General features: G+C 35.7%; 1 protein-coding gene across 3 annotated transcripts in view; it reads right to left on the minus strand.

Annotated features, from left to right (window-relative positions):
- Positions 1-14,122, minus strand: part of RTKN2 (rhotekin 2) — a 72,285-nt gene that overhangs the window by 18,548 nt on the left and 39,615 nt on the right. For all 3 annotated transcript variants that reach the window (XM_042908535.1, XM_042908537.1, XM_042908536.1), the window contains 3 exons: positions 12,900-12,994; positions 2,582-2,688; positions 1,532-1,663 (listed from right to left, as the gene is read on the minus strand). In XM_042908535.1, the coding sequence (XP_042764469.1) occupies positions 1,532-1,663; positions 2,582-2,688; positions 12,900-12,994 (334 nt within the window). The remainder of the gene's footprint in view (positions 1-1,531; positions 1,664-2,581; positions 2,689-12,899; positions 12,995-14,122) is intronic.

Below are 14,122 nucleotides of genomic sequence, written 5' to 3' on the forward strand. Positions count from 1 at the left end.
ATAATATTTTATCAACAGTAAATTTCATGACTGTGGTAAATAATACGGTCATGAAGGAAATGTCCTTGTTTTTAGCTGAAACATACTGAAATATTCCAGGGAAGAAATGTTATGCTGTGGGCTACTTACTTTCAAATGGTTCTGAAAAAATTCTCAAACTATGTGAAGAAAAAGCAAATATGGCAACATATTAACAACAGCCAAAGACTCTAGGTGAAAAGTATATAGGTGTTTGTTATTCTATTCTTTCAACTTTTCTGCACATCTGCAATTTTCAAAAGACCAGGCAAAAGTGGACACTGCATAAACAAGACAAGACAAAACAAAACATTGGCAAGTAATGAAAAAATATATCAATTTTCCAATAAAAAATATACTTTTCACAAACCAACCTAATTATCTAAACTAAAATAAATTCACCATGTTTTAATATTGAGCTATATTATTTAAGAGCAACACTAATCTTTCTAAAACACAACACAGATCAATTAAGTGGACCTTAATGTAAAAGGTCTCACTGAAGAAGTTCCTTTAAGAAAAAGCAGTATAATTTCTAAAAGCAGGATAGAAATGGACTAAATGTCATTATTGGAAATGATCACAGAAATTAACTCAAGTCTTTATAGATTAGTAAAACAGTATCCACATGTTTTTCAAGACATACAACTTTATGTTTTTTCAAAAGATAATTTCAAGTCAAGCAGAACATGTACAGTTAACAGATGTGATGGCTCATATTTTACCAGATACTTCAATTCAACCACTCCAAAAGCAAAAACAAGCAAAGTAAAACAACTAGAAACAAGTAAGTATAGACTATGGACAGAAAACATGATACTCTGCTCTAGAAATGCCAAGAAGTGCTCTAGAGTAGGAATGCCAAAAGGGGAGGAACCCTCTAATAAACACTAGATTTAGGTAACAGGTGAAGATAAATTTAAGATCATGCGATAAGTGTGTGTGTGTGTGTGTGTGTGTGTGTGTGTGTGTGTATGTGTGAGAGAGAGAGAGAGAGAGAGAGAGAGAGAGCGAGAGAAAGAGAGAGGGGGGGAGGGGGAGAGAGAGAATCAGGCTTTCCTTTTCTGACAGAAGGTTGGACAACTGCCCATCAATCCCCTAAGAAATCAGGAAGTACACCCGGGAATATCTTTTTATGGGTTCATTTGAATACTAACTTTCTAGAAAAAGCATCACTGTAACATGAGCTGTCAGTTTATGTTTATATTATCTCTTAAATAAATTCATGAAAAATTTAAATATCCTGTTAATGTGGAGTTACATTCTCTGCTTTAAAATCTATTTACTGGTATAGATTTCCAATTACTATGTTTTCTTAGGAAATATACAGTATTTCCTTTACTGGATAAGCTCTGTAATAGAAGAAAAAGAGAAGATTAATTTATCTTTATGAACTAACCTATTTTCAGCAGTCCTTCCCTTTCCTTCATAAAGTGGCAATAATGTGAATTGTATGGAAAAGAACAAACTATAAAATGTTATGTCTTTATTTTCAAAACAGCGTTTTATTTACCTTGTTAATGGACACTACCAAAGTTGGCTCCACTTTGGCTTCAATTTCTTCTGGTGTATAAAAACAATAGAGTTTACCCCCTCTTAAAACACAGTACAACCTTCTCCAACTAATCAGGCTTTCTACCATTTGCTGAAAAAAAATTCAAGAAGCCATCAACGTTAATCATTATTTATCATCTTAACATTAAATTCAACAAAATACTTAAATTACCAAAGTTATGTTAGTTTAAAAAAATTTTTTTAATGTGATAGAGTTACCCATTAATTTAATGTACAATAAGTCAATAGTCCAAAATGAAAGAGTAAGTTAATATCACAGAAGAAAGGTTTGGAATTCTCAAAAGCATTAAGCAAATGGAGGTAATGATTACCACATAACTTTTACACATATAGGATCATAAATCAATGCAGTTTTAGAAAAGCTAGTCTATTAAAAATTAGTGCTTCAAATTCCACAGCAATCCATCTAATAACTCAAAAAAATTATAAAAATAACTCAATACTCAAAATATAATTTTCCCTTACTGTTCTCAGAATACTGGAAAATGTTGACTACCCTGTAAGAATGCAAATTTTCTTTCCTCTTAATGGAATCTTTTTTAAAAAGGTATTGATTCACTGAAGCCCGTAATTAATTATTTACTGCATGTAAATAACTGTGGTTATAAATAAATCAGGAGTAGGTGCCACAGAAGCAACTTTGGAAGCCCAGAGGCCTTAAGTGTGCCAAAAGCTGTCTGCCAGGAAGGCCTTCTCTGAAAGGTGGGGAACAGCCCTAATCTGCTTCCACGAGGGGTCCCTGCTGCTGATTGTCCTGCTACGGCCATTATGAAGCAGAGGGACCTGGAAGTGGCTCCTTAGCCATCAAGCCTGCATTAGACCCCTCCCCTTCCCACCTTCTCACCCCCATTCTATGCCTAACATTGGGAAAATAGCCATTTAAAGGAACACTTTAAAAATAATACTTTTCATTATCAGAAGACCAAACTGCCAGTATATTAAGATCTAGACTGTAGCTATAATTGTAGGATATTCAAAGTCCTCCAACCTGCTGATGTAGAAATCCTGCAAATGCATCCTTAGCCACGCACGCTGGCTGGGCAACTAGGCGGCAGCACATGTTGCCGTATAAGGGAAGCCAAAATGAAGACTCCTCTAGTTAAACAAGATAGAAAAAAAAGCAAGTTACAAACATGTGTATTTAAGGTCATTATACATTTTCATTTTTTTTCTATTTTGCAATTTTTTTTGCTGTGTATAAGAACATATGTAAAGGCTCATCATACTCAAACAGCGATGCCACTGTTAACGAAAAAATCAAATATGAGAAAATAGGACAGGATGATGTTAAACTGATAATGCTTTTACCCAAAACAGACGTGGAGCTTTTAGTCTCTTGATCTCTGGTTTGATCTTAAAGTATTTAACCAATGAAGGTAGTTCAGGGCATATAAGTAAACTCATTTAAAATAAAAAACATTCTAATAAAATGATTTTTATATGTCAAATTCTACTTCGTGTTCTGATTTTCATTGTAATATCTAATAAAGTGATCTGAACATAACATTTCAGAGGACAATTTCAAGATAATGCTTGTATAAGCCTCTTGGCCTTTCTTCTTTCCCTTCCCTTCCTGCACAATTCAGTTGTAAGTCACTAGGTAGAGCCCACCCCCACGGGCACCTATGCCAGGTGCTGGAGCCAGGAAGGATGGGAATGGTGAGTAGGACAGCTGTCAAGCACCAGGTGTCAGAGCCTGAATGGGCTGAGGAAGATGGACCACGTGGGACACAGCCCATGGGGGATTTCTCCTCAGGGGGTGGCCTGGTGTGGGGAGTCAAGGCCCAAGCAGAGTGATGTCTACATGGTGTGGCTGCCCAATGTGAGGAGTCAGAATGCAAAGAGTAAGGAGAGTGTGCATATTTGGCAGGTGACTCAGCCATGGCAGTTGGAGTCTGAGAGCAGCAAGGTCACATTCAGTGACCCAGAAAAGTGTGTCAGAGCCCAGTGAGGGGGGCATCTGAGAACAGAGGCAGTGGGCATGGGGTGTCAGAGCACAGGCCAGCTGAGGAGGGTGTCCACTTGAGGTAAGGGAGAGGGCAGCCAGGCAGGGGAACTTTAAGCCTGGGGTGGCCAGGCCTGTGTGAGCCTCAGCAAGGTAAGGAGAGTCTACACGGGGCAAGAGGCAGCCTAGAATGAGGAGTCAGAGCTCCAACAAGGAGAAGAGAGTATCTATTCAAGGGAGATAAAAGAATGGTTGCTTTCAGGAAGGCTGATCAAAGAAGAAAATGCATTAAAGGTACAAAAGACAGGTTTCTTTCTGTCAGAAAAAGGAGTTACAAATGTGTAGAATGAACTCTGTGCTGTTAGATTAGAACTGGATGCACTGGTATGGACTCATGATTTCCAACATACAGAGATTAGGAAATACAGGACAAAACACATAAGCATGTGTACGGCTGTGTCCACTGAGAGCGCCCATGGAAAGCCACACTCTAACAGTACCACTCTAATATATCTAGAGCCCAGCTCATGTCTTCTAAATATTATTTCCATTACAAAGAACCAGCATTCCTTGGAGAAATGACCGATTCCATGACTGGGGCAAGGAAAGTACAGGATGAACCTGAAATACCTTGTTATGCCATAAAGCAAGGAAGTACTCATGATGAGAACACTGTCAAAAAGACAACAGAACCCTTCTTGAATGTGTTCCCATTGGCCAGATTGGAGACAACTTGAACCTTAAAACAAGCAATGATATTAACAGATTATGATGCACTGAATAAAACAGGAAAACATGAGTCTATATTGATATAAACAAATGAATAAATTGAAAGACCAGAAAGACATACACTTACATAGTTTCAAGCCACCGCCCTCTTCCACACAAAATACATATTAAAAGTTCTTTCAAAGGGGAAACAAAAGAGCAACTTTACAGTAGAGAAGCTGGGCGGACACCACACTAATCAAGTGATCAAAGTAAAAATTATCAGTATTGAGATGAATCAAAATTACATGCCACTTGACAGAACTCAGTAAGAACTCAGTATCATTTCTGTGATATTCCTGCCAAAGATGCATATCCTAAGTCTTATCCCAAGAAAACATCAGACAACCCTAAATTTAGGGACCTTCTGCAAAGTAACTGACTATGATGTTTAAAAATATCAAGGTTATTGGGCTGCCTGGGGGCTCAGTTGGCTAAGCATCTGACTCTTGATTTCGGCTCAAGTCCTGATGTTGTGGTTCATGGGTTCAAGCCCCATGTCAGGCTCTGCACTGACAGCATGGAGCCTGCTTGGGATTCTCTCTCTCTCTTTCTCTGCCCCTCCTCTGCTCTTTTTATCTCTCTCCAAATAAATAAATAAACATTACATAAAGTTTTTTTTAAATGTCAATGTTATGAATGCCAAGAAAAGACAGAAGAAATGGTCCAGTTTGAAAGAAACTAAAAGAAGCGTGATAATTAAATGCAATGAATGATTCTGCACTGGATCCTTCTGTCATAAAAGACATTATTGGGACAAGAAGCAATACTTTATTTAATAGAGTTTGATGATTAAATGGTAGTAATGTATTAATATTCATTTACTGACTTGGAATAGTGGTAGTGATGTAACCAATGTCTTATTAGTAGGAAATATATAATAACATATTTGGAGGCAGTGGAGAATCACGTAAACTTGCTCTCATAAATTCTTTTGGGAAAAAGATCTTGACATTTAACTTGTAACTTTTTTGTAAGTTTGCAATTGTTTAAAAAAGTTCTTTCAAAAAACATTAAGATATTCCCTTAATGTAGTGTGTAGATAGACATACAGCCTTCACATCTGCATGGAAAGAAAGCATTGTGTAATTGATTCCCAATATGTGGCCCTTTGCCCACAATGGACCACACAAAACTGATTTTCAAAGTTTTCAGTGCATCCCTGTTGGTAGTGCCTATAAAATTGCTAGCCATTGGTTGTTACGATTTTTGACCCCAAAGTCAATAATCTGGAAACTCTGGAAAATAACTCTGGAAAATGAAACATTTTTTGGTAAAAGTACAATTATATACAGATGCCATGCCAAGGTTTGGTACATCAGTTACATGAAAAAGATGTGCCTAAATAAAGTACACAAAGGAAAACAAAAAAGTTTTTTAACAACCTGCCTGCTCATTATTAAGAATAGAGCACAACAAATTGTCTGGGACTATTCAAATCTTTTTTACTAATATCTTGGTAAAGCTGCTACCTTTCAGAAATAAAGGGTTTGACCTTGGAAAAATAAATGCATAAATAGAACACAGGCAATGATTCCAAAACACAGGCATAAATAAATAGATATAGGAGAAACTCCTTTTCTAAAATAGGCAGGAAATGAAATAAAAATTCGATAAAAGCAGGCATCTGAGTAAAACATCTGAAATCAACTTTGTGATTTATGAATTTAAACTTTGAAAGCAAATTTCTTTATGTAGCAATCCTAGATTTATGGATGGCTTATGTTCTAAATATCTGTAGGCTAGTTATTTTTAAGTTAGGATACACGTTGTTAAAAAATAGAACCATAAATGATGATTAGCTTTTCATACGAGTTCATAAAGTTTGTTCCATCACTAATGTATCCTGGAAAGTACCACTCGTAACAAATGTGCTTCTCCAGTAAAAGAAGTTTAGATTTCATAGCATGCAGAGAAAAATAATTTCCTCCTGACTATGGTCCTTGGAAAGCAATATTGGATGTAGAATTCCTTTTTCTGCAGACCCCTTGCCATATACTCTGCAATCACCTATCCCTTCTGACCAGGGTCTCTTCACAGCTGAGGACCACCGTGGATGAAGTGCAGAGTCACAGCTTCTTCTCTCTACTTCTGACAGGAAACATGGCATCCATCTAGTCACTTAACCCAGCTGAGGACCAAGTCTTCATGTTTAAAAATACTGCCCATCTTCAGAAGGAGGGCTGTTGTGAAAATCAAATAATGTGGAAATGGCATCTATCATTGTGTCTGTCACATAGCAGCTTCCTGTTATTTCATATCCAGGGCAGTCTCACTCCCCAGACCACGCCCTTTCCATTTTCAGTGCTGCCTCCATCCCTGCACAAATTATCTAATCCAAATGCTTAATTCTTCTTTTCTAACCAAGGGCGACATTAGGACAAAATGAAATGAAACAGGAAGTGAAAAAGCAATTTAACTTTTCACTACTTAAAGATTTTATCTAATTCATTTATATTTTCAAATGGAGAACAAAATGGTGTTTAAAAATGACAGCAACAACAAAAACAAAACACAGGCAAGGGAAAGAATCCAGATAACATCTTAGTTCCCTGTGAGTCAATCTTCACAATGTGGTTTCATTGTTTCATAAAAAGAATAAAAATTTCTTGATGATGAAGATACCATTTTAGCTTTTCCTTTCAATTATCAAGAATAATAAAACTGAGTTATAAATTTTAGAAAATATAGTTATTTCCTCTTGATTTTACAGACACTGACATAACTTTATTCAGGAAAACCCAATGTATTAACATAGATTTATATTAATGAATAAATTTGAGGGTGGCTTTTTTTCAGTATAAAATTGTTTCCTTTAAATTAGAATATTTCTTCTTTTTCCAAATAGGATTGATTTACAAGATTTTAATTCATACACATTCTAGGAATATACCTCCTATGAAGAGTTAGGCATATGGGTTATTGTTTCTTTAACTTTCTTCTGTGGAGTCCACAAACTCCAGTGCCCACAGTTTTGGGTGTTACTCTTTTAAGCGCAGTCTCAGACTTCTCACAGTGTGTGAGTCTGTATTGCATTTCTCTAAAAAAGAGCCATACCACACAGTGCCCATGCTGATCTACCCATGAGTATTTTATTGAACAAGAGTCTAGTAATATCTTACAGAACACTGAAGACAACTGAGGAATCACTGCTAAAATTAATGCTTCCTTTATGAATTGTATTCTTTTCCTCAACTTTTCGGATGATTTGGTTGAAAGAATGGGGCCTTTCATCATCAATTCCATTATTCACACATGGATAGTATTTTGAGTCTTCAGGTGCTTTAATAGTCATCATCCCTGACCAGAAAGCATAGCAGAGAGAGCACAGCCTGTCCTGGATTATTTAAAGTCTGGCTCACCCACTTCCTAGCTACATGACCTAGCATGTTATATTCTCTAGGCTGCAATTTACCCATCTGTAAAATGTAAATGACAATAAAATGAAGAACTTGTGAAGGTCACAGAACTAGACAGTGCTAGAACTAGAATATGAGTCCAAGGCTGATTGGTGCCACAGTCCACACCATTAATCACTTCATGGTAATGCTTCTTTATAGACACATCCCACAGACAACTAGGAATGAAAATTGCTTAGAAGTGTTTGTTTGTTTCTTTGGTTGTTTGTTTACTTATTTATTTATTTACATTTTATTGTGGTAAAAACACCTAAGAGAAGATTTATCCTCTTAAGAGATTTTTTTAAGTTTATTTATTTATTTATTTATTTATTTATTTATTTATTTAGAGAGAGTGTGTGTGCCCAAGAGCGGGAGGGGGGGGGGGGGGGGCAGAGGGAGAGGCAGAGAGAATCCCAAGCAGGCTCTGCACTGTCAGCACAGAGTCCAACGTGGCACTCGAACTCACAAACTGTGAGATCATGACCTGAGCCGAAATCAAGAGTCAGACACTCAACCAACTAAGCCAGGCACCCCGCCTCTTAATAGATTTTTAAATGTACAATACAGTATTGTTAACAATAGGCTCTACATCATACAGTAGGTCTCTAGAACCTATTCATCTTGCATAGCTGAAATTTTATACCTGTTAATTAGCAACTCCTTCTTTCCCCTGGTAACTGCCATTCTACTCTTGTGCTTCTTTGAATTTGCCTATTGTAGATACCTCATGTGAATGGAACCACGCAGTGTCTGTCCTTCTGCGACTGGCTATTCCAGTTAGTGTGGTGTTGTCAAGGGGCATTCATGTTGTCACATATTGCAGAATTTCCTTCTTTTTTAAGGCTGAATAATATTTCATAGAACAGTGTCTGATACATAATAGACACTCAACATATGATGGCAATATTGATAATCAGAGAACTGACACAAATGAAATGACAATAAACTTCATCTGCTAGATTTTGTGATAAAATTGATAATGCTAATAATATTGCGGACTTCAAATCTTGGGTAAGAAGGGTAGATTGGGCAGACCAATCTTCCCACTGACAACTATTGAAAATGCTGTATCAAATATATTTCAAATTTCTTCCAAGAGCGACAAAAAGGTAACAAGACCATAAGAAATTACCAGTACAAATTTGATGAGAACCAGTGAGTTAAGTGAGCACAGATGCTGTGTTTGTCCTGAGAGCATTTGCCAATCCCAGCAAGGCTGAGGTTATGATTTAATGATCCTGCAAGATGAGGAAGCAGAACAGAAATCAAAGTCTAGGGCCTGAACTATGTAACAAGGTTAATGGGAGATCCTCCCCATGCTAGGCTGACATCCCAGAGGAACCACCGACAGGGTTCCTAGGCAGTGAACCAGAAATAAACCAGCCTTGCTGCCTAGGACTCTCAGTGCCTAGAGATGGGGATACAAGGAGTCCGGAAAAACTCAGACATGATCTTTGAATAAAGTGGGCCCCTAATGATAGTCCCTCCAGGTGCCTGCATCAATTTATTCCTGTACATAAACTTTCGATTTTAATGACAACTATATGAAGATAACCAAATATGCAAGGAATTGAGACATCATGACCTGTAGGAAAAAACAATAGAAATATACCCAGAAAGACGTTATACATCTGAATTATTAGTCACAGGCTATAAAACAGCAATGCATGCTCTTTCACCAAAAACCTAAGAAATAACATTGACAATGCATGCAGGAAACACATCATAAAGGGTAACACACAGAGAGGATAAAGTGAGGACAACTGACACGGGTTTAACAGGCATGCTGGGGGAAAAGAAAGAGAATGGAGGAGCAGAGGCTCTCTGAATGGAAAATTGAGATTTTGTCCAGAACTAATGAAAGACACCAATCAATAATTTAAAGAAGTTAGAGTTCCAAAAGCATCATAAATAAAATTAAATTATGTACCTTTATCATAATGAAACTTCAGAAAACCAAAGCTAAAAGGAAAAGAAAGCTACTGTCACAGAAGTGACACACTGACATGATTTTCAGTAGCTGGTAAAAGAAGCCAGAAGATAGTAGAATTATATCTGTAATATTCAAAAAGAAAAAAATGGGAACTACCAAAATTCTGTATCCTATAAAAATATCTTTCAAGAATGAAGCAAAAAACAGTTATCTTCAAACACAAGAACAAAGGTGTATGATATCAGTGGAACATACTAAAAGAAATTCTTAAGGATTATACTTCAAGCATAAGGAAAATGATCCCAGATGTAAGGTATTAGATACAAGTGGTGCACAGAAACTTTAGGTAAACTTAAATAAATATAAAATGTATAAAACATCTTGTGAAATTAAAAATCAAATAGAATTATAATATATAATAATAGCACACAGATCAGAGAAATGGAGTTTCTGTTCTAAAGTCCTTGCATTGCCTAAAAAAAGGTAAAACTATCTTTTTTAAGTTTATTTATTTATTTTGAGAGATAGAGGCAGAGACAGAGACAGAGAGAGAGAGAGAGAGATGTAGGGCTTGATCCTGTGAACTGTGAGATCATGACCTGAGCCAAAATCAACAGTTGGACACATAATCAACTGAGCCACCCAGGCACCCTGTAAAACTATCTTTTAATTTTAGACTTTAACATATATGATTAATGGCATTTCCAGAAGTAATTTCTAAAAGATGAGAAAAAGAATTACAACTTAAGTTGGAACAAGGAAAAACTGAAATGATGAAACTATCAATCCTTAAAAAGGCAAGAAACAACAGAAAAACCATCACGAAATATATAAGACCAGCAGCAAACACAGGATATGATGGCAGATTTAAACATAAATATTTAATATCATATAATATGGGTTATAAACTATTTGGTATCAAATGCAAAATGACTGCTCCATTAAAAAACACAAAGATTGTCAAACTGGATAAAAATTAAAATCCAGTATATAATCCTGCTTGAAGAGGCATATCTACAATATAAAAATAAGAACAGTTTGAGGCTAAAAGAGTAGAAGAAAGTGCACAATTTAAAAATTGTGTGTATCAAACAATAAAGGCTCAAATATTATAAAACAAAAGTAGACATGGCTATGAACTAGAAAAATCCACAATCACAGCAGATTTTATCAGACCTCTCATAGTAATACATAGACTACAATAGTTATTTCTAACAAATAATTAGAATATATAGAACAGACTACTGAATAAAAAAAACTGACAAACCTACTGCAAGAATGATAATAAAAAGACAGAGAACATACAAAAAGCCACTATCAGTTGGAAAGGAGAAACATCACTACAGGTACTGGAGAAATTCAATAAAGCTATTGTGAAGAAGTTAATGCTTATGAACCCGAAATTTTAGAATACACACATATGTATAAAAATATAACTTACTGGGGCACCTGGGTGGCTCAGCTGATTAAGTGTCCAACTTCGGCTCAGGTCATGATCTCACGCTTGTGGGTTCGAGCCGTACAACGGGGTCTGTGCTCACAGCTCGGAGCCTGGAGCCTGCTTCTGCTTCTGCATCTCCCTCTCTCTCTGCCCCTCCCCCACTCGTGCTCTGTCTGTCTCTGTCTCTCTCTCTCAAAAATAAATAAATATTAAAAAAATTTAAAAATAAAACTTACACTAAAAAATAGAGAAAAGTTCTTAAAATGTAAATGTACAATGTAACAAATAACTATGAGATGAATTTATGCATAACTACTCCCATGTCCAGAAAGAAAATTGCCAACATTATTTCTTAATTATTCTAGATGTAAATGTGGCCCAATTTTTATGGTATTCACTTCCTTGCATTTATTTTTGGTTTTACCACCTATGTGTGCTTCTCTAAATAATACAATTTAGTTTTTTTCTGGTTTGAACTTTATATGGATAAAAATCACATTATGTTTTCTTAGTGACTTGGTTTTTGTTCATTCAGTATTTATATATCTTATTGCTTAAAGTATTTCATTATATGATTATATCAGTATGTAACTTATTTAGTTATTTTTAATAGTTGTAGGGTTCTTTAGGTTTATGGTTTCTTGGATCAGTTTTAGTAAATTATATATATATATATTTTTTAATTTTTTTTAATGTTTATTTATTTTTGAGAGAGACAGAGACAGAATGTGAGTGGGTTAAGGGCAGAGAGAGAAGGAGACACAGAAGCAGAGGCAGGCTCCAGGCTCTGAGCTGTCAGCACAGAGCCCGACACGGCTCGAACTCACGAGCCGCGAGATCATGACCTGAGCCGAAGTTGGACACTCAACCGACTGAGCCACCCAGCCACCCCTAACGTAAGTTTTAGCATAAAACTTAAAAAATGTTGTTGTAAAAACATCTATCTCATCAGTACAGAGCCACGCATCCTTACAACAATATGTACAAATAGGGTAGTACGTAATTTTATATATTCTGCTTCAGAAAATGGACAAGAATAAGTGGCCAAGTTATATTTCCAAACTACTTTACCATCACCACTCTGTATGATTCCTCATAGGTAAAATAATCTGGGAGAATGGAGAATGCTTATGCTAAATTTTATGAACCTTCCTAATTGCTTAAGTCCCTTTTTCACCTTGCTGAATTATTATTATTATTTTTTTGGCGGGGGACACACTACAACTATCAATATTATCCAGAGATAACACAGTTAAGATTAATTTGGTCCTACCTTCCCCAATCTTCTGTTTCTACCAACATAAGGGTTGGCTTCCTCAAATTCAACTTTAAAAATAAGATAGGTGGGTGGGAGAGAGAGGAGGGTGGATGATGAGTATTGAGGAAGGCACCTTTTGGGATGAGCACTGGGTGTTGTATGGAAACCAATTTGACAATAAATTTCATATTAAAAAAATAAAATAAAATAAAAAAATAAAAATAAAAATAAGATAGGTCTTTGCCAACTAGAAGGGTGTTGAAGTAATCAATTTCAAGTCCAAGACAAGGATTCAGAATACACAAAACCCTTTCTGTTCTCACTGAGCTAGTAGCCTCACAAACAAATCTCTGGCAAATGGCATGAGGGAAACATAACATTTTTTTCTCTTTTGGGGGAGGAGATGGACATATTAGAAAGAACCTACAGAATCATGCATGCCTACATTATTTAAGCCAACATCTGCTTCAGAGGGGCATACTAAAATTAGAAATTACTACTGCCACAATGTTATCTATTGACATAACATACACAGTAAGTAAAATATAGACTGTACTCACCATTTCCATTAATGGACAGATTATGGGTCTTGAAGCTATCCTCAGCACTTTCCAAGGTCAGAGTAGTATGCGCTAGCAAATTATATTTTGTACCCCTAAGAATAGAGAGAAATAAGACATACCTTAAGTATTTTAGTATATTTTCTACTACATAAAATAGTTAGATGTTCAACAACAGAAAATAAACAACCTGACTAAAAACCAGGCAAAGATCTTGAATAGACATTTCTCCAAAGAAGATATACAAATGGCCTATAAAAACATGAAAATATGCTCAAGATCATGAATTATTAGGAAAATGCAAATTAAAACCCACAATGAGATTCCACTTCACATCCATTAGGATATGTTCTATTAAAAATAACAAAACAAAACAGAAAATAGTTAAGTGTTGGGTAGAATGTAGACAAACCAGAACCTTTGTATATTCCTAATGAGAAAGTAAAAATGCTGTAGCCACTATGGAAAATGGTTCAGTGTTTCCTCAAAAAATTAGAAATAGAATTACCATATGATTCAGGAATTACACTTCTGGGTATATACCCAAAAGAACTTAAAAGTAGGGACTCAAATGGATATATGTACACCTGTATAAATAGCAGCATTACTCACAATAGCCAAATAGTAGAAGAAGGCCAACTGTCCATTCAAAGGATGAAAGAATAAACAAAATGTGATACATAGATACAATGCAATATTATTCAGCCTTAAAAAGGGAAGGAAATTCTGACACATTCTACAACATGGATTAACCTTGAAGACATTATGCTAAGTGAAATAAGCCAATCACAAAAGGACAAATACTGCTTGATTCCACATCTAAAGCCCATAGAACAGGCCAATTCATAGAAACAAAAAGTAGAGGTGGAGGTTGACAGTGGCTGGATGGAGGGGGGATCAGGGTGTGATTGTTTATTGGGTATAGAATTTCAGTTTGGAAAGGTAAAAAGTTCTGGAGATGGATGGTGGGATGGTTGTACAACATTGTGAACACACTTAATGCCATTGAACTACACACTTAAAAATGGTTAAAATGGTAAATTTTGTGCTATATATATTTAACCACGATAAAAAATGTAAAATATATTTAGATGTTATAGATGATAGATTATAAACATAAATGAATTATCAACTTGGCATGTTTATCTCTTTATGCTATTTTATCTTATGAAAACCTTCAAGTTATTTGGTTTAACTCACTAATGTTTCTCTGGAAGATCTCC

Source organism: Panthera leo, chromosome D2, assembly GCF_018350215.1.
Source record: "Panthera leo isolate Ple1 chromosome D2, P.leo_Ple1_pat1.1, whole genome shotgun sequence".
Classification (NCBI taxonomy): domain Eukaryota; kingdom Metazoa; phylum Chordata; class Mammalia; order Carnivora; family Felidae; genus Panthera; species Panthera leo.